The 27,853-nt window shown below is 48.7% G+C and overlaps 1 protein-coding gene across 1 annotated transcript; it reads right to left on the bottom strand.

Annotated features, from left to right (window-relative positions):
• Positions 1-27,378, bottom strand: Upb1 (beta-ureidopropionase 1). Its single transcript, XM_055598950.1, has 10 exons — positions 27,223-27,378; positions 21,585-21,756; positions 19,680-19,767; positions 12,654-12,748; positions 9,148-9,309; positions 7,393-7,562; positions 3,664-3,745; positions 2,959-3,001; positions 1,632-1,786; positions 1-162 (listed from the first exon to the last, which is right to left on the bottom strand). The coding sequence occupies exons 1-10, from the start codon at positions 27,324-27,326 to the stop codon at positions 52-54; spliced, it is 1,182 nt and encodes a 393-aa protein (XP_055454925.1). The 5' UTR covers positions 27,327-27,378; the 3' UTR covers positions 1-51.
• Between the last annotated feature and the right edge of the window lie 475 nt (positions 27,379-27,853).

Raw genomic sequence — 27,853 nt, 5'->3', positions numbered from 1 at the left:
CCCCCCAGACATTTTAAAACTTATCCACTGGGGCCAGAGATGTCCCCAGACCTAACCCGAGCTAGGGGCTGGAACCAGGTCTTCCTTCACGATGTTGGGACTGTAGCTGGGCTTGACAGCTTCAGCCAGCTCTCGGGCGTACATCTCAAATCGGCCTGTCATCTGAAAAGAAAACATACAGGCTTGGGGAGATTTAAGAATCTATCCCTTACTCGCCACCACCTCTGGCCACTAGGGGGCAGCCACAGGACAGAAACGCCTCCATCATGCTGATTGACAGGGCTATTTGAGACAGTAGTAATGACAAAGTGACCTCAACATGGATTTCGGCAAAATTCATGAATGCGTGATGATTCTCAGTCTCTCCCAATTGACCTTGACCTCTCAGTCAAGACTGCAGGAGGTGTGGTCAGGCTTAGGGCAGGATGGAGGAGAGCTAGCAGCAGAGAAGACTCGGAATTGGAACTCTGCCTGCTCCGAGTAGCACCTTGTTCAAGACACAGATGGAGACCAGGGATGCTGGGAGGTCCGTCAAAGCTGCCCACTTTCAGGTATGCCCTCCCTCACATCCCCCCCCCCCCTGCCCGCCCCTCCCAATGGCCTGGAAATGAACTCACACCCAGCACCCTCCCAGCCCCCGCCCCGGGGAAGGCGTTTGTTCTAAAGGCTCTGCCTATCACTCTCGGAGATACTGGGTCAGAGAGCCAGCCGCAACCCTGGCTCTAACTTCTGACTGAAACAGAATCCTGCGTTAACCCCAAGCTGCCCAAGAAGGTGGTGGGGAGGTCACAAGACCTTCTCCCGGGCTGGGTCTTGTTTATCCGACGACGACGAGCATCTGAGTCTCTGGAATGTGAGCAAGGACTCACACTCGGGGAAGGTCTAGAGTGCACACCTGGACTCCCCGAGCCACACTTCACAAAGCCACACAGAGTGGGAGGTTCTTTTTTCTTTTTCCTTTTGCGAACGGTTCGAGGTGAGTGTAAGAAATCTTGTAGTCGGGAGCCCTTCCAGGGGTCCTGGCCATGGCCACTGCTGTCTCAGCCCAGAGGGGCAGGCACCTGCACTCTCAGACTGCTGACCCCACAGGCAACATTTGAGACTGTTCCTTGTTCTGAGGGACAGAAGATGCTTGCTCCAAAAGATAGAGTCAGAGCCAGGCCAGGAGCCAGTTTTCCCACGTGACCTCATTCCCACTATTGTCTCAATGCCTAGACGGTGGAGCCTGGACGCAGGCAGAACTAGACATATGCACATTTATCTTGTGACAAGTGCAAATGCCTGGAAAGGGAAGGAAAAAAAAAAAAAAAAAAAAACAGGCGACAGAAGCCAACCCGCTGCATTCTCTAGACAAATGAAATTGAGATTAATTTGGGCGAGGACGCCTAGAATCTAAATCAAATGAAGGGAGATTGTATTGAGATCTTCTGCCTGCACGTCAGTCCACACAGAGCTCCATGCCCACGGCCAGCACAGCCCTGGCCTTCTGCTCAGAAGAGAGCTGCATTTCGAGGGAGCTGGTGCCTCTTCCCAGCTGCCTGTGTGAGCAAACCTGAAGTCCCTGCAGCTGCAAGACTGGATGGAGGCCAAAGCAGAGGAGCAGGGCCACAGCCAGGGCCTCGGGTACCCACCTTGAAAGTCCAGAAATCATTAATCTGCTGGCAGAGATTGAGGTTGAGCTCCGTGACCAGCAGCCCATCCTGATTGCGTGAGAGGCCCGGGGTCCGGCTGCCATCGGGAGCTGCCACATAGCTCGAGCCATAGAAGTAGCCAAGGTCATGATGAGCTTTAGGGAGCAAGGGGGAGTGGCCATGAGCTTGTACACAGCGTGAGCTCTGAAGAAGGGGAGGCAGGCTGGCACGTGGCAGGACACCTGGGAGAAAAGTACTCAGAACGGCACCCTGGTGCCTGCCAACTGCCAGTCTCCCTCCTCAGGCCTAAAGGTGAGGAGGGAGGCAGGGCTTAGCTTTCATGTCACTCTCACCTAGCCCTGGGAACACGTCTAGGTGTCTGTCACATTTTGGTGGGCTAGCCCTTCACTTTCAACAGAAGCTGCCCAAATCCAAAGGGAGCGTCCAGCTCTAGTGTGACACACTTCCTGTAGTGGACCTGCCCATTGTCCTGTATGGTCCACCCTTCTTGTCCCGGAGCTTGTAGATTTAACCCTCTTCTGCATGCCCAAGCCCTTCACCAGCCACAGAGAGCTAAAGGCCGCCACAGCGGGGTGAGGTGGCCCCTCTAAGACAGGGCCAGAACTCCCTTTCCCACATCTTCTGCCTGTCCATTGTCAGGGCGCATCTGGGATGGGAAGTCCTGTAAGTGGGGGTTGCCGCCTGGGCCTACAGAGGGTGGGACCTAGGTGACAGTTCTGTTCGTCCTCCCGTGTCTTTCTGAGGGGGACCCAGCCAGCCAGCTGAAACACCCCTTTGGTGAACTAAAGCAGTCCTTCCCTTTCACAGTCTTGGCTAGAGAGGTTCGACCTCAGGGTGCGGACTTCTAGCAGAGGTGTGTTGCTTGTTGTCCTCAGATCACAACGCCCTGAGGACTCCTGAACCCATGACAACCTATGCTGACTCAGGGGACGTCATCATTATAGCTGGGGCGGGGGGAGAAAGAAGAAAGATGGGGACCTATGCGAGAGTCCCCCTTCCCCTTCTAGAGAGCTCACAAAGGCCCCCTCATATCTTCATGATCCAGTTTCACATAGTCCTGAGGAGGCAGAGAGGCCAGTTCCACTCCCATTTGATCCCCACTTGGGGAACAAGGTGCCCCCCGCATGAAGGATCCACACCCTAGCCATGGACTCACACACTACATGCAAGGAAGGGTGTTCCCTTCCAAGGTGGCCAGAGTGCAGGCACAGGCTGGGAGCAGACCCTGCCCAGAGTGAGTGGGTGGAATGGAGTGGGGGTGGGAGGAGGAGCTGAGGCCCACCGACAGGGAAGTTCAGGAACATACCTTTCTTTCCATCTCCAGAAGTAAACTCATTGGGGTAGTGTTCCTGTGAATTAAGTGCAATGCCAAGGTAAACCTCTAGGTGGCAGCACCAGGACAGTCATTCCAGATCCCTCAGCCAGACCAAGTGCAAGCAAGGAGCCCAGGCAGGAAACAGTTTAAGGGAGCCAAGGGTCTGCACTCACGGGACAACCAGCAAGAGTTTGTTCACTGTTCCGCAGGCCAGCAATGGGCTGTGAGGAAGCCAGCAAGGAAGGGGACAGGCAAGTTTGGGTTTATAATCCTGGAGCAGGGAGACACTAGGTACCCACAGTTCTCAGGGCTGGGAAATGCATGTGAGGTCAGCCTGCCTGCGGAAGTAAAGCCTCGCCTTGAATAAGAGAGAAGAGAGAGAGGAGAAGAAGGAAGGGGAGGGGAGGAGAAAGCCAAGATGAGGAAAGGAGAAGCAAGATGAGAAGAGGAGAGCAGAGGGGAGGGGAACAGAGGGAAGGGGAGAGGAGAGGGGATAGGAGAGGAAGAGAGGGGAGGGAGAGGAGGGGAGGGGAGAGGAGAAGCCAAAACCCAGAAGAAAAGTACCAGATCAAGCCATTTCCTCTCGGTACCCCCAAATTTGTGGCGTGTATGCAGAAGGAGCGAGAAGACAGGTGGAGCGTCCCTTCGGGGCCAGCAGTCAGTGGGCCTTTCCTCAGCTCTACCTCAGACACATACCCGACCCACACGGTTAATGGCACAAGTGAAGCAGTGGTTGGCAATGGCTGCGTTTCTGGCTTCGATGGGCCACATGGACTCACTGCGAGAGGACAAGGAAGAGCAGGCTGTAGACTCCTCAGCCCCGCCACAGATTCTCACCTCTGAGATGCAGGCCAGCTGTGAGCAGAGCTGGGCATGGCACCAGCCTGAGGCAACCAGTCCGGGTTACCCAGCAAGGGCCAGGACCGCCTGAGCTAGCTAACACAGGCTGGAAACAAGACAGCCAAGCTGACCAGCAGCCCATCAGCACTTTGCCTGCTTAATCAGCAGCAGCTTCCTAGGGGCAGAATCTGTGTGGCCCCAGTGTGCTGGGGGTCAGACAGCCCCGTATCAAACCTTTGTCCCAAGTCTCATTCTCCCCCCAAGACATCCCTCCAGGGAGATGAGGCAGCTTGAATGACCAGGAAGAGGATGTTCCTCATAGTGTAGTTCTATAACGGTCATGCAACAGAAGGCTGGTGAGTGTCAGAGAGAAGCTACGGGTTTAGGGGAGCTAGTGCATGGCCCGGGTGGGATGGGCTTGGAAATCATGACATGACATAGTGGTCTCTTAACGCTGTACTTAAAAAAAAAAAAAAAAAAAAAAAAAAGAAAGAAAGAAAAAGAAAGAGAGAGAGAGATCATTTATGCAAAAATCATATATTAAAGAAAACTTCCCAGCATGCCCACCAGCCTAATAAACTAGTTGCTATCACTTTTCCACTCTCTTTGACTATCCTTGCCCACAGTCCCCACCCCCACTCAGCCTTACAAGTCACCAAATTCTGACCACATATAGCAGGGACATATGTCACATCTTCCCATTGCTCACAGATCTTATCGCCACGCTACATTAGCTTCAGAATGACTCAGTTTAGTGTCACCAACCCATAGAAGAAATAGGTTGAAATTTATTTAACCCTTGACATTTCTGTTGTCGCCAGTGTCTCTATTACGGACGCCAAACCTACCGCCACAAACATCTCCCGCACAAACTTCACTCTCTCTGACATCACTTCCTTAGGCCACAGTTACGGAAGTACCATTAACTGGCTAAAGGGCATGAACTCAAAGGCTCATCCCATGGTACACTCTGCTTTCCCAGAGACGGGCACAGCGTCGCCCGCTCACCACACCCTCAAAAGCTCAAGGTTGGGCAATTCTTGGCCAGGGAAGGAAAAAGCAATCACTTTCATTAAGGCTGCTGTGGACATAAGAAGCTACAGTCATATGACATTGGATTGCTTCTGTTTGCTAAACTGAAGCTAAGAAAAGCTCAAGATAAGAGGCTGGGGCGGATCTTTGCCTACATAACATCAGGCAGCCTTCTGGGTTTTCCCAGAAACCGGTTCACACCCATGCGCCCAGGAAGTGAACTTCAGGTTCCTCTAGGGAAGCCTGAGGGGAAAGACGGAGCTCCCCTCCCCGAAGTCTTCAAATTTTTTTTAATTACATGTATTTGTTTGTCTCTGTGTACACATTTGGAGCTTGGAAGAAGTTGGCTCTCTCCTTCTACCGTGCGGGTCCCGGGGATTGAACTCAGGCCATCACACTTGGTAGCAGGCACCTTCACCCTCTAAGCTATTTTTCCCGTCCCTCTCTAGATCTTATACACAGCTGGTAGAATGGGGATACCCCACGAGGAGGCCCCAAGGTTCTACTAAGACCTACAGGACGGGTGACCAATGACCATCTTGGCTTTCAGCTGACAACGGACAGTTATGTGGATTCAAAGCACCACGAGACATCTGTTTTCTGAGTGGGAAGCCCTGAGGGGAAAATCCAAAGTCTGACCTTTTTTCCTTCTACCCAAACGCGGCTCCACATGCACCTAGCAAAAGCGGCTGGAGAACTACATTCTAGGTCTCTTAGGGGCCTTGCTGTGACGATTCTGAACTCGGAGGGATGCTATCCAAGAAAGGAGCATCAAGCCAACTAAAAGTTGCATCTGAGATTTAGATGAAACTGAATGAAAATCCACTGAGAGCGAGGAGCTTTTCCCATGACCCCCGACCCTACTGGGACGGAATGCAGACATCATAGCCACCAAATGGAAGCCAGCACTTTCTGCTGTACCCATCCGTCAGGCTCTGGAGGAAGGCAGTTCCAGGTTGGGATGTGTGCACGTAAATTCCTAGAGCTTTTTAAAACCTGTAGTGTAATTTGGAATCACCTAGGAGATACACTTCTGAGAATATTGATGAGGCTCTTTGCAGAGGAGACTTAACCAAGGAGGGCCCCACCTTTATCCCCATACTTGGGTGGTCCCTTGCCAATGAGCTGGAGTCCCAGACTGAAGACAAGGACGGAGCAAGAAGCTAGTGGACAGCGGTGTTAATCTCTCTTCTTCCTCCTCCAGAATCAGACCTCACATTCCCGCTGTCAATGCTTTTCCTGGCACGGTGGGCTGAACCATGAAACCACACGCTTTCAAAATAAACCCTACTGCCTTTGACTTCCTTCTTGTCTGGCTTTTGAAAAGTGGCTATTCAGATCACTGATACTGGAAGTGGGGCCTCTGCTTTGAGGACCCTGGCTGTTTGGCTCGTAGGCCTTTTGAGGGAACACTGAAATTTGGAGCTGTGGAACCTGACACGCCAAAGAATATGGTAGGGGAAGTTAATGGGCCAATTTGGTCAGAGTTTAAAAGACCTGAATGCTAATATAAATTCAGGTGGTTAAGACTCTATTGGCGAAGTTTCAGGGGGAGAATAAAGACTGTCAGAAAGTCAGGTAGACACCATAATTTTAGATTCTGGCACAGAATGAGGCTACATTTATGCCAATATATGTCAACTGGAATCTTTTGTTTCTTTTTTAAGATTTAATTCTGTATTTATTATTTATACAGTGTTCTGCCTGCATGTGTGCCTATATGCCAGAAGAGGGCACCACATCTCATTATAGATGGTTGTCAGCCCCCCTGTGGTGGCTGGGAACTAAACTCAGGACCTCTGGAACAGCCAGTGCTCTTAACCTCTGAGTCATCTCTCCAGCCCCTTCTTTTGTTTTTCTGAAACAGAGTTTCTCTGTGTTGCCTTGGCTGTCCTGGACTCCCTTTGTAGACCAGGCTGGTCTCAAACTCACAGAGATCCGCCTGCCTTTGTCTCCCTAAGTGCTGGGATTACCGGGCATTCACCACCGAATCTGGCTGGAGTCCTGTGCGCTCACCTACCGCGACCCCCAGCAACACCACAACAAAGCAGTTTTACCTATGTTACAGACAGGGCGCAGAGCCAAACACTTCCTGTTCCGCACATTGAAAGGGAGACTTTTCATTGGTTAACATAGAGCAGAGGGGTTATTCCTCTGCTCCACTCCCCTGGAGGAGTCCCCTTCCTGCTGGGCGTGGCGGAGTTAAGGCTCAGGATCCCGAAGACCCCTGACAGGAGTTCCTGCTGGCTCCGCTTAGAAGTCCTGCAGGAATGTGGGCACATTACCTTTGTCCCCAGTGTTCAGAATCCCAGAAAAGGTCGCGCCCAATGGTAGGGCGAATCTTTGGGGAGATCAGATTTTGCAATGGTCACACTGAGCAATTTCTTTCCCACTGAAAAGCTGGTTAAATGTGCAACATCCAGTCACTGGGCTGGGATCTAGACCAGTGCTCACGCCCGCTTCCCCCAGTTTACCAAACCCATGCCGGAAACCCACAGGTTGACCCTGGACCTGGAGCAGCAAATGAGCCCCCCAGAAAGACCCCCGAGTGACCTGAGTTCTCCGATGGTGGCCGAGGGGTTGAAGATGATCTCAGCGCCGTTCATGCTGTACATGAGCCAGTTGAGGGGGTGGTGGCGCCCGTAACAGATGTTCACCGCGATCCTGCCAAACTGGGTCTGGAACACGGGGTGGCCCAGGTTGCCCTCCATGTAGTAGGTGGACTGAAAAACCACAAAGAGCTGTACGCTGGCGCCCCAGAGCAGGAACGCTTCTGCTTCCCTTAGAAGGGAACGCCACCAGTAAGCTAGAAGGAACGTTTGGGCTTGACTCTATTTCAAGTTCCAGAATTTCGGTGTGTCAGGGCACACACAAAACCCAGACCCAATAACAAAGCCACAACGGCCTAAGTATTTATTTAACCCACAACCTGCTTGGTGGTCTAGCACGTGATTTCCAGGATAACCTACGGTAAGGCTTCAATCAGGATACAAGAGAAGGTTGTAGTTGGGCGGAGGTTACTAGGAGTCCTCTCCAACCGCATATCCTCATGCAGAAAACGGAGAGGTGAAGGGCCCAGACTCACCCAGGGAAACTCGCCCTTTTTGGAAACTGTGTGTCGCTTGAATTGGCTTGGGACTTTCCCAGCTGAGCAAGACCAAATCTGAGAGTGGAACCCATACCCTCCACATGGGAGCCTGGGTGTCCTGCCTAGGGTTGAGGACACCCCTGCAGGCCAGGCCAGTAGCATCCTCATTCTCCCCTCCCTTCTTTTCCACCTGAGCCCCGAGGATGCCTATCCCCGGACTTGATGGGGATATAGTTGAGGGGAGGTTAGAAGGCAAGGCAGGTTCCAGACAGATCTGCTCCGGGAGCTTTTGCCTTTCTCTCACTCATTTCAAAATTGGCTGGGTCAGGCAGCAACCAGGATATGTACTCGTAGCGAACCCTGCTCAGATCCTGCTGTTCTCAGCCCAGTGAAATAAGCAGGGAGCTAAAGATTAACCCCAGGGTAAACAGGCGAGGGGTAAATCTGTCTCACCCCACCTCCAGCCGCTACTTAGAAACACCCGCTCGGTGTCTCCCTGGATCCCTGTGAATGGTTTTCACCTTGTTGATCAGCCCGAGAGGGGCATGAATTCTCCAAACCAAGGATGAGCTGTGGGGAGCTCATGAGCAGCATATCCCGAGCTATTAGCCCTTTTGAAAAGTCAAGTTCAAATCCAGATTCAGTACCCTGGCATTGCGTAGAGTTCATTTTCCTCTTTCAAATGCCCCCCCCCATTCCATCTCACCACTTAAGAATTGGCATTTGCCAAGCAAAACAGCCCTTCTCTAGAATTCCTATCTCCAATGAGCTTAAGAAGTCCCGTATAACCACCACTGATTATATGCCAACAGACACCTACCTGAACACGAGCCAACTTAGACACCATGTAAGTCACAAAGAATACAACCCACTAAAACCAGGACTATATCATGGTTGCCTAGGAGCTCAGAGCCCCTTTACAGGGGCCTGCAGGAGTAATTTCATATTTGTGTACTGTTTGCTTGCATTTTAGTCTATGCACCAATGACCCCACGGGAATCTTGCAGAAAGTCAAGTTACCGCAAACACATACAACACACATGTATAAATCCCGTGCAGCTAAAATTTTTTGTGACTCGGCTATCTCATCTGTCCTCATGATGCAGGGCACTGCTCTCAGACTCTCTGGATGCTCCACCAGTACTGCCCCATGGTGTCACACACGTCAGGGACGGAACCTCTCCCCGAGGAAGGCCCACTGAGCTCTGACTGGCACTCACCTCGTTGAAGTCACCCACTCTGGGAATGTGGTTCTTCCTGGTCTTCCCCATGACCAGTCCCGAGTTGGAGATCACCACAGCCGTGTTCCACAAAACTCCCCCGTGATCTCCGTCTCGTTCCAGAATTGGAGACACCACCACCATGTTGTGTCTCTTTGCCAGCTGGGGAATTGAAAACCGTGAAGTTCCTCTCTCAGGCAAATGGTTACAACACTGTTTAACTGCAGAGGGATTTAATGATGTTTCTAAATAACCGGACTTAGTTTGCAGCTATCACTTAAAGCAATTATTATTTTTTTTAATACTAAATGCTGCTGTTGTCTTGATGCCCTACAGTTGCTTATAAAAGAATAATCAACAGCCAAATATGGCATGTATCTTTTAATTCTAGCGTTCATGAAGCCCTCCTCGTCTACACCGTGAGTTCTAGGCCAGCCAGGACTACATAGTGAGACCATGGAGAAGGGGGGAGAGAGGAGAGAGAGAGAGAGAGAGAGAGAGAGAGAGAGAGAGAGAACATCTTTGCACAATGTTGGGATGAGAATATAAAATGATACAGGAACTCTAGACTTAGAGCTTCTAGGTAATTCTATGGCTGCTCCTTAATGTTAAACAGGGAACTGTGACACAATACCACATGTGTACGCACACCTAAAAGACTGAAAAAGCAGGTGTCAGTGAGACAGATCTATGCAGTGATATTCAGAGAGGCGCTATTTGCTATTGAGAGCAAAAGAAGCAGCTTTGTTCAGTAAAGGGCTGAACAAAATGTGGTGCATGAAGGAAATGAGATACTCTCCACCCATGTCACGCAAGGAATTTCAAGGAATTTCCATCCCGTGCTATAAGGCTGATGGACCTTGAGGGCATGATGCTAAATGATAACACGGTGTTGAAAGGCAACACAGGATTTTTCACCTGTGGAGGAATCCTAGGGAAATGAAAGTCACAGACATGGACAGTAGAATTTGCTTCTCAGGGGCTGGAGGAAAAAGGCACCAGGAGACTCTCTAATGGACACAGTGTTTGAAAGGATTCTGATAGTCTGTGGCACAGCAGCTGGCACACATTTTACAGAGTTGAGCCATACAGGCAAAAGCATGGCGGATGAAAAATTTTATGTTCTTCATATAATAACAGATTATGAGTCGGACTCGAGTTACCAAAACCAAGGAGTGCTCTCAAAGGCTGTGGGGGCCATGTTGGGAGGTGTCCTATTGAGTGGGAAGGGAAAACTGAGGGGTTCATGGGATCAAGACACACTGTATACATGTATTAAATTGTCAAGGAATAAATGAAAGATATTAAAAAAATTCAGTAAGGGGTCAGGCATGGTAGCTCACACCTGTGATCCTAGGACTTGGCAGGCTGGGGTGAGAAAATTATGAAGCTGGGACTAGGCTGGGAAACATATTCCCAGGGACTACTAACCCTAGAGTAAGACCCTGTCTCAAAAAGATTCTTAAGGAATTATCATTGTTCTTCTCATCTATACTAAGATATCTTGCCAGTCAGTCTGTTCTGCGTTCTTACAACAGAATAACAGAGACCGAGCAACTCACAGAGAACAGAGATTTTCCTTGGAGTTCTTGGACCCCAGGTCAAGCATGCAGCAGCCAGCAGTTACTGGGCCTCTGTGCTGAACAGTCTGATAGTGGAGGGTGAGAGGGTACGAGGAGGCTGAGCTTGCTTTTATTACAAGAAAAACACCCTGGGGATAACTGATGCAAATCCACTGGCAAGAGCTAAATCCTCATGGCCTGACCACCTTTACAATGCACCTCCTCATGCTTGTTTTACAAATTAATTTTCTGACCAGTTTTGGAGAACATATTAAGCCACAGCAGGCACTAAATTTTTTCTATCCAATATGAACATCAGGACCTGTTGACTAAGTGAGTAACTTCAGATGGTCACTTGTCCTCAACACTATCTAAGCCTTCATTACTTGTGGCCATAATGAGGGCCTCTGGTCCCTTCTGAGGTTGACAAGTGTTCTCTGGCACCAGCTCTAAGAACACTCTTCCTCTCGTCCTAATCTAGGCTTACCAACGGAAATAGTCCCCTTTCTTCTGTCGCAGCAATGAATCAATAACTCCATGAGAGGTTTTCCCCCGTAACTTGAGGGAACGGATGTTTAGAGTCACAGTTTGGTACTGATAAAAACCACTAAGATTACGACTCTGCCCCAGACTCCCTTAAGTATAGTGCAAAGTCTGAATGAAAACAGAAAGTGTTGCTGCTAGAGCTGAGAAGCAGAACACATTATCACACACAATTTCTTGGGGAGCACCGGTTTTTCCGATTACAGCTTTACTGCAATATAATCTACATAGCACAGGATCAATTTTTCTTTTTTCCTTCCTTCTTTCTTTCTTTTCTTTCTTTCTTTCTTTCTTTCTTTCTTTCTTTCTTTCTTTCTTTCTTTCTTTCTTTCTTTCTTTCTTTCTTTCCTTCCTTCCTTCCTTCCTTCCTTCCTTCCTTCCTTCCTTCCTTCCTTCCTTCTTTCTTTCTTTCTTTACTTCCTTCCTTCCTTTCTTCTTTCCTTCCTTCCTTCCTGTCTGTCTTTCTTTCTTTCTTTTGAGACAGGGTCTCTCTGTGTAATCTTAGCTGTCCTGGAACTCACTCTGTAAACCAGGCTGGCCCCAAACTCACAGGTCTACCTGCCTCTGCCTCCAGAGTCCTGGGATTAAAGGTCTGGCCAGAATCATTCTTTTTAACATGATACATTAATATATATATATATATATATACACATACATTTGCATACCAGAACAGGGCACCAGATCTTACTATAGATGGTTGTGAGCCACCATGTGGTTGCTGGGAATTGAATTCAGGGCTTCTGGAAGAGCAGACAGTGCTCTTAACCACTGAGCCATCTCTCTAGGCTCAGAATCATTCTTTTAAGGTGTATAAATAAGCTGCTGGTGTTTAGTATATTTCCAGAGTTGTGCAATAGTCACAACAAGCTAATTTTGGCACATTTTGATCACCCGTTAGCAGTCACCCCCACCCCCTTCTTTCCTCACCCTCTTGCCATGACTTTTTTTTCCCCTCCTGCCTTCAGAGTTTTGGTTATTCTGAACATCTCGGATAATTGGGATCAGATCTCATGCATAACAAGGTTTTCTATTAGGAAAAATGAAAACCAGTTTCTACACTACGGGACGGACCATACGTGGAAGCAAGTGGGTAGGAAAAAGGCCTAGAAAAGAGAAATGTCCACCCCCCTTGCAGTGCAAGCTCCACCATGAAGTCACTCCAAACCATCCCTCCCCGGGTTGCAACTCTGTCACGGAACAAAGCCAGCAAGAGCCATCCTAGCTCTAAAACTATGATCTTAAGCGGAAGTAGAGTCTACAACAGTAGGAATGTCGAAGTCCTATCTACTCTTATCTGGTACATGCTTTCCACAGCAAAGGGACCTCTCAGACAGCCTCGGCTGTGCTCGAGACCTGCGTGGGTTTGCCAGCCACAGCCCAGGAGCACAGCTAACTTCTCACCTTCTGACAGAACCTGGTGGTGGGCCCATCCTCCGCCGACTCAGCAAACTCCGTCCAAGGAAGTTTCTCTCGTGTACAAAAAGCAAAGGGCATATCTGTAAAAAAAAAAAAAAAAAGAGGAATTAATCATGTGGGGGGGCCCCATGGTGGGTATCGGCAGCCCAGAGCAAGTTGCCTGGGGATAGGGAGACTCCTCCAGAAATGAGCCATCTGACCATCCTACAAAGGCTTAAAAACAGCTAGGCAGGAGGAGCATGCCCAGAGAGAAAGCCATTATTTTCAGGATTTCTAGCCAGACTCTGCCAGGGCTTTAGTTCAGTGAACATTTTTACTAGGCTGTGTTTTGTTCGTTTGGTTGCTTTCATTCTGGGGTGAGCGCACATGTACTTTTCTGTACAGGGGCGTGCTGGGTTGGATAAGAAAGGCCCCATAGACTCATGTGTTTGACTGCTTGGCCCCCGGGGAGCAGCACTATTAGGAAGCGTGGTCTGGTTCTGGGGCGGTGTGGCCTTATTGGAGGAAGGGTGTCACTGTGGGGGTGGGATTTTGAGGTCTCAGATGCTTAAACCCAGGCTCAGGGGTTCACATTCTCCTTCTGCTGCCTGTGCATCAAGGTGGAGACCGCTCAGCTTCCTCTCCAGCACCGTCTCTTACTGCGAGCCGCCTCCTTTCCCACCACGACGGTGATGGACTAAATCTCTGAACTGTAAGCCAGCCCCAATAAAATGCTTTCCTTTATAAGAGTTGCTGTGGTCATGGTGTCTCTTCATAGCAATAGAAATCTTAACTCAGGACAACGGGACAGAGGGTTCACACTGGGACTCTCAGCTATGTGTAATGGTGTTATGCTCCCCTGGGAAGATTGAAAGTACTAAACAATGCATTTATCTTTACAGCTACCACCGTGCTATGCAAACTGATATCTGACCATGATTAAACATGTCCTTCTTGTCCGGGAAGCAGCTCAGCAGTAGGGCACCTGGCTAGCATACTCAAGGCTTAGCTAGATTCAGTCCCAGCGCTGCAGAGATAAACATGGTTTCCATTCCTAGCCATGCTGAGAACCCTGCTGCATGTTTCCTGGGGATTCGGAACTCAGCCTCTCTTCATTGTTCACGCTCTCTGCCCACTGCCCTGGTTGCTTTCTACTGAGATGTCTGGTTTGTTGTCGTTGTTTGTCTGTTTTTTTTTTCCTGAGGTAATGAATGTGCTGACTGAGCCCAGTCAGCACTCTTTAGCTTCCTGTCTTAACGCGAACCCATCTTCTTCTGTTTCCAGCTGACTAGCTGAATGAATGTTTCCAGATGTTTGCTATTGTTCCTCTGGTTCCAAATTGACCTGTTTTCAAGAAACACATCACCTCATGATATGACCCCAGCATGGAGTTTCGGGCCCACTGAGGAATCATGACAACAGCCAACGTTTGCTAAACATGGCACCAGCCATGAGACCGGGCAGCTCAGCTCTCACACCTTGAAAAAGCAGTGTGACCCTCCTGCTTTCACATCAAAGGAAGAGAAGCCACAACTTTACATGGCTCCTGGTCTCAGTGAGCCTGGTCCTGAGGCCACTAGTGAAGAAGCCTGCTGTCATCCACTCAGATCCACAGCAGGCATAAGAGGTTGCCAACGAGGTCCAGGAAGTCTTGGTTCCAGGCTCAAGACTCCCTAAAGTCCTTTCAGTCCAGACAAGAGAACTATTTTAAGGAATCCAGCAAGAAGAGCTGCTAATAACAAAAATATTCCCTAATGACCATTAATTCTCAGCTTCCAGAACATAAGAAGTGACTTAAGTGTCCTCAGAGAACAACATTTCCCATGCTGATTTCATTTCAAGTTGTTAAGGGTTCCAAATTTCTGTTTCCCTTTGAACGGCTTCTTTTCCTGTGGACATAAATATCCCAACACAAATACATTTGCCAAAAGAAGATATAGAAAAGGAGATTAGAGAAAGTCAGGGGCTGTTTTTTTTGTTGTTGTTGTTCTGTTTTGTTTTCTTCAACTAGACGGGGAAGGGGCTCCACCACTCAGACCTAACATTGAGTCAGCCTCAGTTCTTAGGAACTATGGGCCTAGAGAAAAACAGATTGATCAGATCTGACAGGGTTATACACTTCAAATCCCAGGACTCAGAGGATAAGGCGGGATCATCCTGAGGTTGAGGCTAGCCTGGGTTACAGAGAGAAATTCTGTATCAAAAAAAAAAAAAAAAAAAAAAAAAAAAAAAAAAGCATAACCAAAAGCAACTGACAGGGGAGCTTATTTTGGCTTACAGTTCTAGAGGGAGAGTCCATGATGGTGAGGAGAGGTGTGGCAGTAGTCAGGCAGAACAGGAAGCTGGGGGATCACATCTCTCATCTCACCCACACATAGGAAGCAGAGAGAGAGGAGAGAGACATGGAGTCAGGCTGTAATCACTCAAAACTATCTCCCAGTGACCGACTTCTTCCATCAAGGTTGCACCTTCTAATTGTCCTAAGGTCATTCCATCACTTCCCACAAACAGTGCCAACCACTGGGGACCAAGTGCTCAAATATCTGAGCTTCTCATTTGAATCACCGCAGGTGCGCATACAATCCAAGCAGGACAGAGTACCAAAACTGCCTTGGAGAGCCTCTAGCGTCTCATAAAGGAGGAAGCATTTGTGTTAGGCATTGATGGTTGGGCAGGAGCTCCAGAACCAACAAAGCGAGAGTTGGTTCAGTCATCCAACAGATGCTTTAGTGCCTTCTGTGCATCAGGGATTATAATAGCCACTATAGATAAGGGAACCCCAAAACAAGAACAAACCCAAGCAATGGCCTCGTGGAGCTTACAGTCTAATGGAAGCTGTGGACAAGAGTCAAATAGGAGTAAAAAATAAATGTAGCAAGAATAGGGAAAATTATATAATGATCATCAAGACCTTTGTCCTTTCTTTTCTTGGCAGGAGGGTAGACTTTTTATTTTCATTTATCTATCTATCTATCTATCTATCTATCTATCTATCTATCTATCTATCTATCTAAGAAAATCTGACCAGTCTGTAGGAAATAATCAGGAGATACTAACATTGGAATTACCCATGCTAGAGCATCCCAAACAGCACTCAGAGGACAAAGTCTCTCTAGATGTTCATAGTAAATCATCAATTCTTTAATCCTCAGTCTCTAAAATAGAAGCAGGTGTATGGAGGGAGGGGTGGTTTAGAATAAGTAAGAACCATACAAGGGGATGAAAAGTTACTTAGAATTAGTATCTGGAGGTAAGAGAAGACGCAGAAAACATGAGACAAGGTCAAGGTATGATGAAATAAAAGAACTCCCACAAATTCAGAACATGACAACTGAGAGGAAAGAATGAGGGCCGGGAGGATGACTTGTGGGCAAAGAACATGCAATGTGATCATGAGAACCTGGGTTTGGATTCCTGAGACCCACCTAAAACACTGGGTGTCCTGGAGAGAGAGGTAAGGGCAGAGACAGGCAGACTCCTGAAGCTCATGGGCCAGGAAATCTAGCAATCTTGATGAGCTTCAGACTCAGTGACTGTCCTGGTTGGATTTTTGTCAAGTGACACAAGCTAGACTTATCTGAGAAGAAGAACCTTAGTTAAGACAAATGCGTCCATCAGATTGCCTGTGGACAAGTCTGTGGGCACATTTCTTTGATTAGCGATTGATATGGGAAGGCTCAGCCCACAGGACACCATACAAACCTCTGGGTAGGGGGTGCTGAGTTAAATGAGAAAGGCTGATCAAGACACGGAGAGCAAGCCAGGAAGCAGTATTCCTCCATGGCCTCTGCTTCAGTCCTGGTCTCCAGGTTCCTGCCCTGAGGGTCACTTCTCTCACTTCTCTCCAGGATGACTCAATAAATCCATATGATTTAATAAGCCCCTTCCTCCCCACATTGCTTCTGGTCATGGTGCTTATCACAGTGATATAAAAATAATTAATATGGAAGTTGGTACCAGGAGTGGGGCTGTTGCTGTGACAGATGCCATTTTTTTTTTAAAGGAATGTGGAAGGCTTTGGAACTTTGGACTAGAAAAGTGAGCGAAATCTGTAAGCAGAGCTTAATGGACTATCTCAGTAGGAGCTTGAGAGCCAGAGCTGAGAGCAACATGGACTCGGAAGGCCAGTTCAAGAGGTTTTAGAGAGCAACAGCAGCAGATGGGCTAGTGAGTGTATCTGTGACATTCCAGCAAAGAATGTGCTGGCTTCCTCCCTTCTATGAACTTGCCTAGGCTAACTTTAGGAGTAGAGGACTCAGTTCTTTGGTAGAGGAGGCTTCAAGACAGCATAATGTCAATTTTGTCATGTGGATTTTAGTGGCCACTCTAGTGCAGGTCTATGTTAAAGAAGAGAAAGCAGAGCAAGAAGAAATGTAAAATGTAGTTTGAAAAATAAAGGACAAAGCAGAAGAAAAAGGAGGAAATGGTGGAACTAGGACTAAAAACAGACCCTAATGGGATATCAGGAAGTAAGGACACAGAGGGGACAGAGAGATGGTAAATAAAGATTGTGAGAGGAGATCGTTTTAGTCTAGGCCCAAGAGCTCAGACTAAACCTCAGGATGACATCGCTCACACCAAAGGTCATGACACCAAGTAGCAACTCAGTTGTTCATCACCTATTTTGGAAAGAGATGGCAGCCAGCTTTCCCCAACAGCCAGTCTCAGAATCACTCCCTCTGCTTCCACCGACACACACACACACACACACACACAGTATGCACAAGGACCCTGAGGCTACATCTCAGTTTCTGTTCTCCTTGTCCCAAATTTACAAGGAAAATAGTATGAAATGCCTGGTCCCCTCTTCTAGAAGTATAGCCTGATTCTAGAATAAAATTAATTAAAGACTCTAAAATAGCTGGTGTTGTGGCACATACCTCTAATTCTAGCACTGGGGGGAGACAGAAGCAAGTGAGTTTGAGGCCAGCCTGGTCTACATAGAGCATTTCAGGACAGCCAGGGCTACAGAGTGAGACCCTGTCTCAACAAACAAAACAAAACAAAAAGCCAAATCCTCTAACGTTATAAATTTTCTTTTTTGCCAAGAATAAAAGAATACAAAAACAAAACAAAACAAAAACATAGGAAAACCAAAGAATCCATACTGAAAGACTCCTGTAAGCATCTAGAAGAAGAGATTGAAAAAGGTCCACCCTTACAAAACTAGCAGTCTAGTTTCTAGAAGACCTGCAGTCTTCCAGAGAGAAACAAACAAATCAAAGACAGTGAATGGGTCGTAAATCTAAGTGGCTTTGAGTCAGTCAAGAGGCGCCCAATGCAAGAGGTTGGTGGGACAGTGTGTTCAAACTTCCGAACAAAAATAATATCTAACCTCGACATTGGTGTTTATCAAAACTGCCAGGCAAGTTGTACATATACCCAGGTATTATGAGGCTCATGCCTCTTCTCAGGGAAGCCAGCTGAAGTAAGCAGAAGAGAACCAAGGCTGGCTCCCTCGTGGTGAAGGAAGATCCCCAGGGTATCTCTGAGTGGCCAGCAGAGGGGGCAACTAATTCAGACCAAAGCGAGGAAGCCTGGTGGACTCTTTCTGAGATGGACTTGATAGACCGCTTAAACAGGGTAAGGGGATTTAGAAACTGATAGAAAGCGTAGGGCAGAGCTTGCATCAGAACACAGAGCAGGCCGTAGGGAAAATAGTGATTCAGGAAAACCAAACATGGCGGAGATGGAATGGGGCTAAGCGGGGAGGATGTACATGTGCAGAGGACAGTTGTCTTTGCTGTGGTGAAGGGGGTTCGGATGATATAGAACTGAAGAATCGGGGGACTGACAGGGGGACTCAGCGGACAAAGGGGTCTGCCTGACAAGCTGAGGTCAACCTGCAGGCCCCGCGTGCTGAAGGGAGGTTCCCACAGGTTGTCCTCTGACCCCCAGACGACGAACCATGTGTGTACAAGTACAGACACAACACAAATAAATGTCCGAAAAGCAGAAAATTAAAAAGCAGCTACAGAAAGAAAAGAAATTCCAAGTATTGAAAGTATTCTCTTGGAAAACACTTACTCCACTTACTTTTCTTTTCTTTCTGTTTTTTGAGAGAAGGCTTCTCTGGGTAGCCCTGGCTGTCCTGGAACTTGCTCTGTAGACCAGGCTGTCCTCGAACCCACAGAGTTCTGCCTGCCTCCTGAGCACTAGGATCAAAGGTGTGCGCCGCCGCCGCCGCCGCTGCCACCACCACCAGGCTCAGAACACTTACTTTTATTTCATTAATATTATTATTTTTTTGATAATAGACCACGGGCTCATTTTCTCTCCCTGACAACGAAAACATAGGAAATAACATGGGGGAAAAAAAAAAAAAAGAGTACATGGGACCAAAGAGACTAGCTGGAAGGAATTCACAAGAGCCGAGGAGAGTCTGGATGATGCTCAGTGGGGGAAGCCTGTACTTCACATGTGCATGGCCCATGGTTGGGTCCCTCAGTGCTAAAAGAGAAAAGACCTGGCTACCGGTGATTTCACCTGGATCGGCCATCGTAGAGGCGGGGAGGGGTGGGAGGGGTGAACAACCGGGAGATCCGGCGCTTTGGTTTCTAGTGTTGTCAGATACATTGTCTAGGCCAGCCCTCCCGGCACATGCTTGGAATCCCAGCTCTTGAGAGGCAGAGGCAGGAGAGTTGTTGCAAGTTTCAGGCTAGCCAAAGGTACTTAGCCAGCTACCGTCTTTAAAAAAAAAAAAAAAAAAAAAAAAAGCCTGGTGGTGGCGGTGGCAGGGGTTCCGGAGCGCACACCTTTAATCCCAGCACACGGAAGGCAGAGGCAGGTGGTTCTCCATGAGTAGAGGCCAGAGTTGGTCTACAAAAAAAGTTCCAGGGCAGTCGGGGCTATGCAGAGAAACCCTCTCTCTCAAAAAAAAAAAAAAAAAAAAAAAAAAAGAAAAAAAAAGAAAGAAAGGAGGAGATTCAGAGATTCAAAACAAAACACAAAGACCCCAGGCAGTAGATACTCTTGAGAGAGGATGCCCAGCGGTGGAAAGGGGGTTGGGATAGAACCATGATCGAGACTCACTCCATGCTTCCTGGAAACAAATGATGTTGACTTCACACATGGCGGCTACCTCGGCAATAGCCTCTATGCGCTTGTGGAGGGCAGAGACCTGGCAATTTAAAAAGCAAAGATTAGCCTAGAGTCACCACTGTTGTTGAGACAACTTAAAGGAATCTGTCCCAACGGGACCTCAAAACTCCCGCCTGACCATGTGCAAAGGGAAAAGAGGTGGGTGGGAGGTTTGTGACCTGTTTGCTATTTTCATCAGACTAAAACCTGCAAGACAGATGGAAGAAAAGCAGCTCTGGGCTCCCGCAGACATGAACCCTGACCCCTCCCCACCCTTTATCCTTCATACACCATCCCCCATCCCACCCTATCCTACCTCCCTCCCCCCACCCCCATGATGGAGAAACAACACTGGTCTCATGGTGTGGCTGTACTTCCAGTATGCACGGCAGGAGTGTGCCCATATACAGACACACTCCCCAACACACAACCGTGCCACACCCTAGGCCAGCTGCTCTCTGAATGAAGGGCAGCCCGCCCTGTGCCATCCTGTACTCACATCTGCTGTCTGCTAAGACGTGGCTTTCTGGCTGGTTTACATCTTAAATGTACTGGGATGTGTTCTTGGCCGGGAGTGTGCCTCCTTCTCCTCTCTTCCAGAAGGTGGTACCCCTGTCCCACGTCACCCCCCATAAACTCTCTCAGCTCTTTTCAGGCACCCCTGTGGCAATACTACTGTGGTGCTATGGTTCCTCTCTTGTTTGTCACTCAGAGGACCCTGCATGCTCCTCCAGAGAAGGAAGAAACATTCTTGTCATCTGTGTCCTCAGCAAAGGGTCTGGCTCCCAGAAGGCAATAAGATAATGTTAATTAATAATAATTTTTTTAAGAGCCCAGAAGGCCAGGCTGAAAATCCAAGGAGCACATCCTTTCCTATGTCCTCACGCTCACAGTCTCTTCCCAAGAGGCTGTGAGCGCCACTCAGGCATAGGAATGTGTGTTTGCGAAGCACCATCAAGATGCAGAGCAAGCTTCCAGGGGCCATGTTGGTGAGAATGTCCCTGTGTTTATAGCCTGACAATGTAGAGTTGTTTACAAACAGCAAGCCCAGGGAGAATGGTGAACTGAGAATCACATCGTGTGTGTGTGTGTGTGTGTGTGTGTGTGTCCCCTTTTATCCTTTTTTCATATACATGGAAGTGTAGGGCCAGTCTGGCCTGGAATTCAAGTGACCCGAGGTTTCCTGAAAACCCTTAAGAACTACCACGTGTGCTGAGGTAATCTCTACAGACAATGCCACCAAAGTTCCAGAAAAACTGCTTTTTTTAAAAAAACAAAAACAAAACAAAGAACTACCGCCATATACTTATACAGCTGTATAAGCAAACTGCCTGCATCCGTGATGTGATATTTTAAGGAACTATAAAATACTACCACGTTGATTAACTATACGGTAAAGGAATGTCTACCAGATTCTCACAGCCTGTGGGACTCTTAGCAAGCACAGAGACCCACATTAGAAAACACTCTGGGCAGAGTGAGCTCCGGGCTTTATGATGAGCAGAAAACCCGGGTGTGACAGAGGTCAGTGCTCGGGCCCTGAGCTCCAGGAGGCATCCTCGGAGAGAGCTGGAGCTGCCAAAGGGGCGCTCCCCCAGTTGGCAAATGAAATTTCAGAGGAGTGGTAGGAACCGCTGACGGGTGGGTAGAAAGATGAGCAAGGTCTGAGAAGAGGAGAAAGGGCCAGAGCGGGAAGAGAAGAGCTGGGGATCAGACTGGAAGGAAGGACAGAGGGGAGTGAGCCAGCTGCCCTTCAGGAACCCTGGCAGCAGCCCTCAGTTCAGCCCCTGACTGCACAGCAGGACAAGCCAGAGCCCCATTTATGTGTGAAGAAAAAAAAAAAAAAAAAGACAGCACCTGTTCTGCCACAGGGGCGGAAGTGGGGAGCGGGATCCTGTTCTGAACCAGCCCCACGCGCACGACCCGCGGGCATCTCTGCTGCTCCTTGGCTGCCCCGAAGGCGTATCCCTTTAGCTCAAAGTTTCTCTCGGAGGCGGCTTCTAAAGCTTTTCTGGGCAGATCGAGATTCCTGAAAAGGCAAGAGAGAAGAGAGAGAGAAAGGCTTCTAAGAGTCTGATCTAGTTAATGCCCCGCCCCTTGGGGGGAAGGGAGGTCAGACCATGTGTGAAGCCCTGGGTCAGACCCAACACTGAAAAAAAAAAAATCCCCTAATGCTCTGTAGTTGTTTCTCCGATAAAGAAGCAGTGTAGGGTATCTTGTTGGGAAAGCTTCCAGCACATGGCCAGTCCTGACTAGGTCTGGCAAAGGGAGGCAGTTTTCTAAATCAACAGGCTAGAGTTTGCAGCTACACAGGATCAGGGCAAAGACTGAAGTCCCAGTGGCCAGTACAGACAGGAAGGAACTGGCTCCTAAAAAAACGTTTTTGAACCAGGATCAGAGGGCTGTTTGGATCCTAGAGTGTGGGGTAGCTGAGCTACCAAGAGGGGCTAGGGTTAGGGGGCTCAGGAGACAGGATGGGTGGAGGCCAGGAGGTTCTAGAAAAGAGAGGCTCTGTACTCATTTGCCCCTCAGGAAGCTGTATTTCAGGTGGCCATCCCACAGCCTTCTTCTCCATACTTCAGCTAGTTCATGCCTGGTGCGGAGCGGCTGCTGGGTGAGTGTGAAAGGGCGCAGGTATAAAGGTTTACCCACATTTGTGGTTCATCACTAACGGCTAGGGGATTATTTACTTTCCACCACAGAGACCACGGGTCAGGCAGCAAATCCCTCCCGATGCCTGCTCATGTCCAGGGCTGGGGTGAAACCCCAGGGGCACAGTTCATGGCCCAGGCCCAGGAAGGGCTTACCATCTACGGGCAAGCTGATTATGAAATGCCAAGAACACATCAAAAAATAACCTGACAGGCGTTACCTAATCATCATATTCCTCTCCTACTTGAAGTCACTCTCTTCAAGATGTCTCTTTCCAAATCACAGCCCTGTCAGTCCAAGCCCCCTGTCTCCACCCCCTGCCAGGAGCTTCCATGACAGCTCTGAGCTGGGTTCCGCCCCTGACAATCAGCCTGCTTTTCAAGCAGTCAAGGCTCCCTTTCCCCTGGCAGATTAGAAATAGCTGCAGGGCCCACACGTGGCCTCCCCTCACTGTGATGCCTCAGAGTCTTCCCACCCTGGGGGAAGGGGCCCTGCCTGTGGGTCTCAGGCCCTGGGAACTCTTCCTTGGTGAGAACAGTTGTTCCTTCCCACCTCCCTGCAGATACTGTTTCTTGAACCTGAGGGGAGGCGGTCCCGGCTGCTCCACGCTCCAGGCCACCTGCCTTTTGGCCATAGCGTTCTGTGTTCTGTATCTTCTTGATGACGCCTTTTTTTTTTTTTTTTTTTTTATGGTTGCCGCTTATGAGATCGCCCTGCCACCCTGTTATTCCAACTTGTAAATCCTCACTCCCTACCCTGCTTGCCTTCAGGAGTCCCAGCTCTACACTCCAGGAATGGTTTGGTTTCCTCCACAGTCTGTGGGACAATGCGTGGACACTGTGAGCGGCTGAATGCGTGCCTCCCACCATCATTGGAAATACGGAAATCCTAAATCTAAGAGGGCCTCGTGTGAGTACACTGTGAGCTTGGACCCGCTACAGAGGCGTTAGCACTCCTGCTAAAGAAGTTGCCATTTGTAAATCCAGAAATATATGTGTATAATGTATATAAACATAGACACATATGTATATGTGTGATATTTATGTATACACACACACACATATATATATATGGTTTTGTGTTTTGTTTTTTTTTGGTTTTTTTTTTGAGACAGGTTTTCTCTGTGTAGCCCTGGCTATCCTGGAACTCACTCTGTAGACCAGGCTGGCCTCGAACTTGCAGCGTCCCATGCTGCATACAGCTATCCGTCCCTGTAGTAGTTCAGTGGTTCTCAACCTTCCCAGTGCTGCAACCCTTTAATACAGTTCCTCACGTTGTGGTGATGCCCAACCCTAAAATTATTCTGTGGCCACTTCATAACTGTAATTTCGCTACCGTTATGAGTCCTAATGAAAATATCTGATAGGCAGGATATCTGATATATGACCCAAGACCCACAGGTTGAGAGCCACAGTTGTACTTGGTTTCAGCTTCTCTTCCTCTCTTGCGATGGAGACCCTCAGCTCCCCTCTGCTCTCCCTCAGCTTCAAGGAGGAAGGCTTTGTTACCCGGCTCCAGCACACACACTTCTAGGTGCCCCTCCTTACGAGAGTCGAGGTAGACCTTGCTTAAGGGCCCTAGGCTTCCGCTTCCTCAGCACCCTCTCACTTTGGAAACTTCATCTCTCTTCCTCTAGTGGCTCTTTGCCATTAGTACTTTAAATTATTAAACTAAAACACCGTTACAAAGGAAACGTGTGTCTGGAAACCACAGCACGGGGGAAAGAAAACGAGAAATAAATCTTCTCCACACTGTGGATCCAAAGCTCAAAGCGAGCCCCGTCAACGTTTTGTGCATCCTTCCAAAGAGGTTCAGAAAGTACACACGTGCTGGCAACACTCTGCCTTTCCTCCTCATCATCTTGCCCATCGTACCTGGTACACGGAGGCATGTGAACAGCGTGACTCTTCTGTCAGCGAGGGACTGCAGAGATTACTTCAGTCCCCTATGACTCTAGTGGACCCGGGAAGCTCCTGTCACCTTGTGACGTCCCAGTTGTCCTGCCCTCACAGTACATTATATCACTGTGTTTGCAGTGATCCTGGCACACGCTCCCACAGTATAGCAGTCGTGGAAAAGTCCGGCTTATGCAGTTACGGACAGAACACAACACTTGAGAGTGATAACCAGTAACTGTGTTGCCGGCTTTAAGTTAGAATGGACCATGATGGTATATATTTTTTTCTAATTCAAGTGATCAAGCAGTTGAACTTTAAACTTTTAAGCCCCACCCCAAATGTTGCGTTCTACCATTTTCACTGAATAAGACCTCCTGTTTTGATGATTTCTGTTGAACAGCAAGTTAGTTCTCTCCAATGGTTTCCATTCATCAGTCATGACAGATGGCTTACTATGGGTCCTACTGCCTTCGGGGAATTCTACCAGATGAAAACGGCAATTTCTTAGTGAAGTCCCTATCATGGTTGACCAAGGAGTCCTGTCTTGGCTTCCAAGGCTTCATTCCGCTCAATATGATATTCCTGAAACCTCACGGATGTCCCTTGTGTCATTCTTTAATATTTCTGTGAGTGATGTTCTGAACATTCAGGTTTCACTTCTGTGAAGTCCTTCATACATTCAAAAAAGTGGGTTTCTGTACATTTAATTTATGTTCCTAGCTGTTCCTTAAGGCATTTGGTCAGATTCTGGTATCTGTGTAGCCACGTTCAGCGCTTGCCTGGCATGAAGGAAACCCTGAGTCTGGGTCTCAGCACCACCAGCAAAAAATAAGATAAAATAATAAACAAAGAGAGCCCTCCTCTGCATGGGCAGAAATCATGTGTTACTAATGGTCCCTCTAATGTTCTATGCAAAAAAAAGTGAGCGACAAATGTTTAAGGGATTAGTGAACCCTTCTTGGTTCTGCTCTTTGGGGATCTCATTTGTCTGGTGTAGGCAACCCTCGCTCATGTAACCCTCTCACTCAGTAAATATTTAATAGGCTTCGTCAGTATATTAGACCCAGCAAGAAATCTGGAGCTAAGCTGACTGGGGAAATAGCCAGGTACAAGCTGGCCTCTGAAGAATGAACAAGAGTTTCAGTGGGAGGAGTTTTAAAGTATTTTAAAGAAAGAATAATTGTCTTTCTTCCGTTGAAAATTCTATTCATAGCCAAACCCCACCCAAGCATAAGAATTAAGCATGTATGAAAGTTTACACCTCAAGAGATAAAACATGAAAAGGTCGTCAGGGGAACAAAACCCAAGAGAAGAATGGAAAACAAGCCAAGGCACTCGGTTCAGCTACTGGGGGCCAGACCCCAGGGTCAGGGCCTGGTAGTCAGTCACAGGCTGGCACTTTACTCTCAGTTACAAATTTTCCCTACTCTGTGGTTCCTCAAATGCTGATACAGCCCTTCTCCCTTGGTCACCCTTGGCCTGGCCTCAGCCTTACCCAGAATGTATGCCCAGCTGCCTCTGTGGGAAACATTTCTTTCTTCATCATGCCTCTCGACCTTTTTTTTTTAACCTCTGACATCAACAAATTTACTCAATTCCAGGAGAACATGCTTTCTTTATCCTTAGAGCAGAGCAATTTCCTTCTCTAGAAATTGGGGTAAGACACCCCTTGCTTCAGATAAAAAAGGAAAAATCCTTCTTGGGGAGCCTCGGTTCTAATACTTCTCTTGTGACTGATGTGCTGCTGCTGATGTTTGGGGGGATTTTGTATGGGGTTGTGGAAACCCAGGCCTCTGGCATGCCCCGCAGGCCACTGAGCTATCACCCACCCGTATGACTGACTGCCGTTTGACTGACTGATACTGTAAATACAGTAGAAAGTAGAGCATTCTGGGGTCATCTAGCCCAGTACAACTTATAGAAAGGCTTTTGGTTGGGGGGGGGGTTGTCAAAACACCAGTGAGGTTGTTCTACCATCTACATGTTGTGGTAGACTTAGTGGATCATCGGGCCTCCCTGCAGGAATCCTAAGGGTTCCAGGAATTACTGATTTAGACACCGATATCTTCAGGGGATCAAGGTCCTAATTCGAGGTCACTGGCACACAGTCCTAGAGCAAACAAACAAGCTAGACCGGAGAATGCCCGAACAGGCCAATTTAAGCAAGCAACTGGATAGAGATTTAGCAAGATCAGAGTTCACATTTCATCCTAACAGCCTAGAAAAACCCCCTTACAGGGTTTTTATGCAAAGGACAAGGACATGGCCCATTTGAAGACCACCTTCTGCAACCTTCTGGTTGCTTCCCAGGTGGGTGGCAGGGAGGATTGAAAAGAAAGTCAGGGGTGGGGGGCGTATTTTATCTGGCAGCTCTGTTCTGCCAGATGCCCAACAAGCAACACTCTAAAATAAAATAAAATAATCTGGTGATCTGCTGCCAGCTTGCCCAGTATGGGAAAGCGTGTGCTAACAACTCTCCTGCCTCCACAGTCTGGAAGTTCCCTTAGCCAGTTTGATCCAGTAGGCCTCCATCTCAGAGCTGCTAGGTCACAGCAGGAAGGAGGGAGGTTTCAGGGGACCCTAGTTGGGGGCATAGGACAGATAAAAGCTGGGACCTGAGTCAAAGCTGGGAGCTCCTGGAGGGGAGGAGAGTTGGGGTGACCACAGAGCTAGCCTGAAGAGACAAATTCCCTTTCTTCCCTGTTTTGTCCCACACTAGGCGAGGGTTGGGCGAGTGGTGTGTCCCTGGAACAGGCAGTTTGTAAGGGTCACTCCCTAAAGATCGCCATCACACCGGACCTGTGGCCTCTGTGAGCCTGAAGGGCTTCTTCATCACTGCGCCCACAGAGCCTTTTGAATCCCAGAAGCCCTCCCCTTGCTCCCTCCCCCCCCAGCCCACCCACAGTGCCTCCAAATCCCCCAAACTCAGCCGCTGGGCCTCTGACCTCGTCTGCTTGCCATAGAGAATTCGCTTCACCTGGTCCAAATCATCGGGTGGCAAGTGCTTTTCCAAGCACTGCTCCAGGGACTGCCACTCAGGTCCCGCCATGGCCGGAGGCTGCAGGTTCTGCTGTCCCGCGCCAATGGCCTGCCCTCTGCACCCTTACGAGGAGACGGAGGCAGAAGCCTGGCAGTAGTCCAGAAGGACCGGATTTGGTGCTCTGGGGGAAGGAGGGCACACGTGCAGACAACACCCTCCTCACGCCTCCAGGCAGAACCTTTCTATTGGCTCTCTCTTCATCTGGTGGCCAGACTTGCCTTCTGGACCAGTGTGGGTCCCAGCTGCAGGCTTTTCCTGGCCCAGGTGTCTCCTTCTTCCTCTCTTTCCCTTTTCTCTCAGGTACAGCTGGAGATCTTTCCAATAGGTGGGCGTGGGGCCTGGGCTGAGGTGACTCGACCTTGGTCTTGGTCAGCAAGGCCCTCTACAAGGGGCACAGGTCAGATGAGTCAGATGATGGAAGCTGGTGTCCCAGGCACTACTCTGGAGAAACGACTGCAGGATGCGGGATCCCAAGCAGGGGTCTCCTTGTACTCCGATGATGCTACTGCAGGATCACTGCCTTTCTGCGGTACGCA

The sequence above is a fragment of the Psammomys obesus genome, unplaced genomic scaffold (genome assembly GCF_907164565.1).
Source record: "Psammomys obesus unplaced genomic scaffold, mPsaObe1.curated_primary_1811, whole genome shotgun sequence".
Taxonomy (NCBI): Eukaryota; Metazoa; Chordata; class Mammalia; order Rodentia; family Muridae; genus Psammomys; species Psammomys obesus.
Note: the sequence above shows the minus strand (reverse complement) of the source record. Positions and strands in the feature narration are given on the sequence as shown.

Coding starts and splice junctions, on each gene's coding strand:
- Upb1 (XM_055598950.1), bottom strand. CDS start 27,326: ATGGCGGGACCTGAGTGGCAGTCCCTGGAGCAGTGCTTGGAAAAGCAC. Junction 3,002..3,663: donor CCATTAACCGTGTGGGTCGG/GTATGTGTCTGA, acceptor CTTAATTCACAG/GAACACTACCCCAATGAGTT. Junction 1,787..2,958: donor TTCTGGAGATGGAAAGAAAG/GTATGTTCCTGA, acceptor TGCTCCCTAAAG/CTCATCATGACCTTGGCTAC.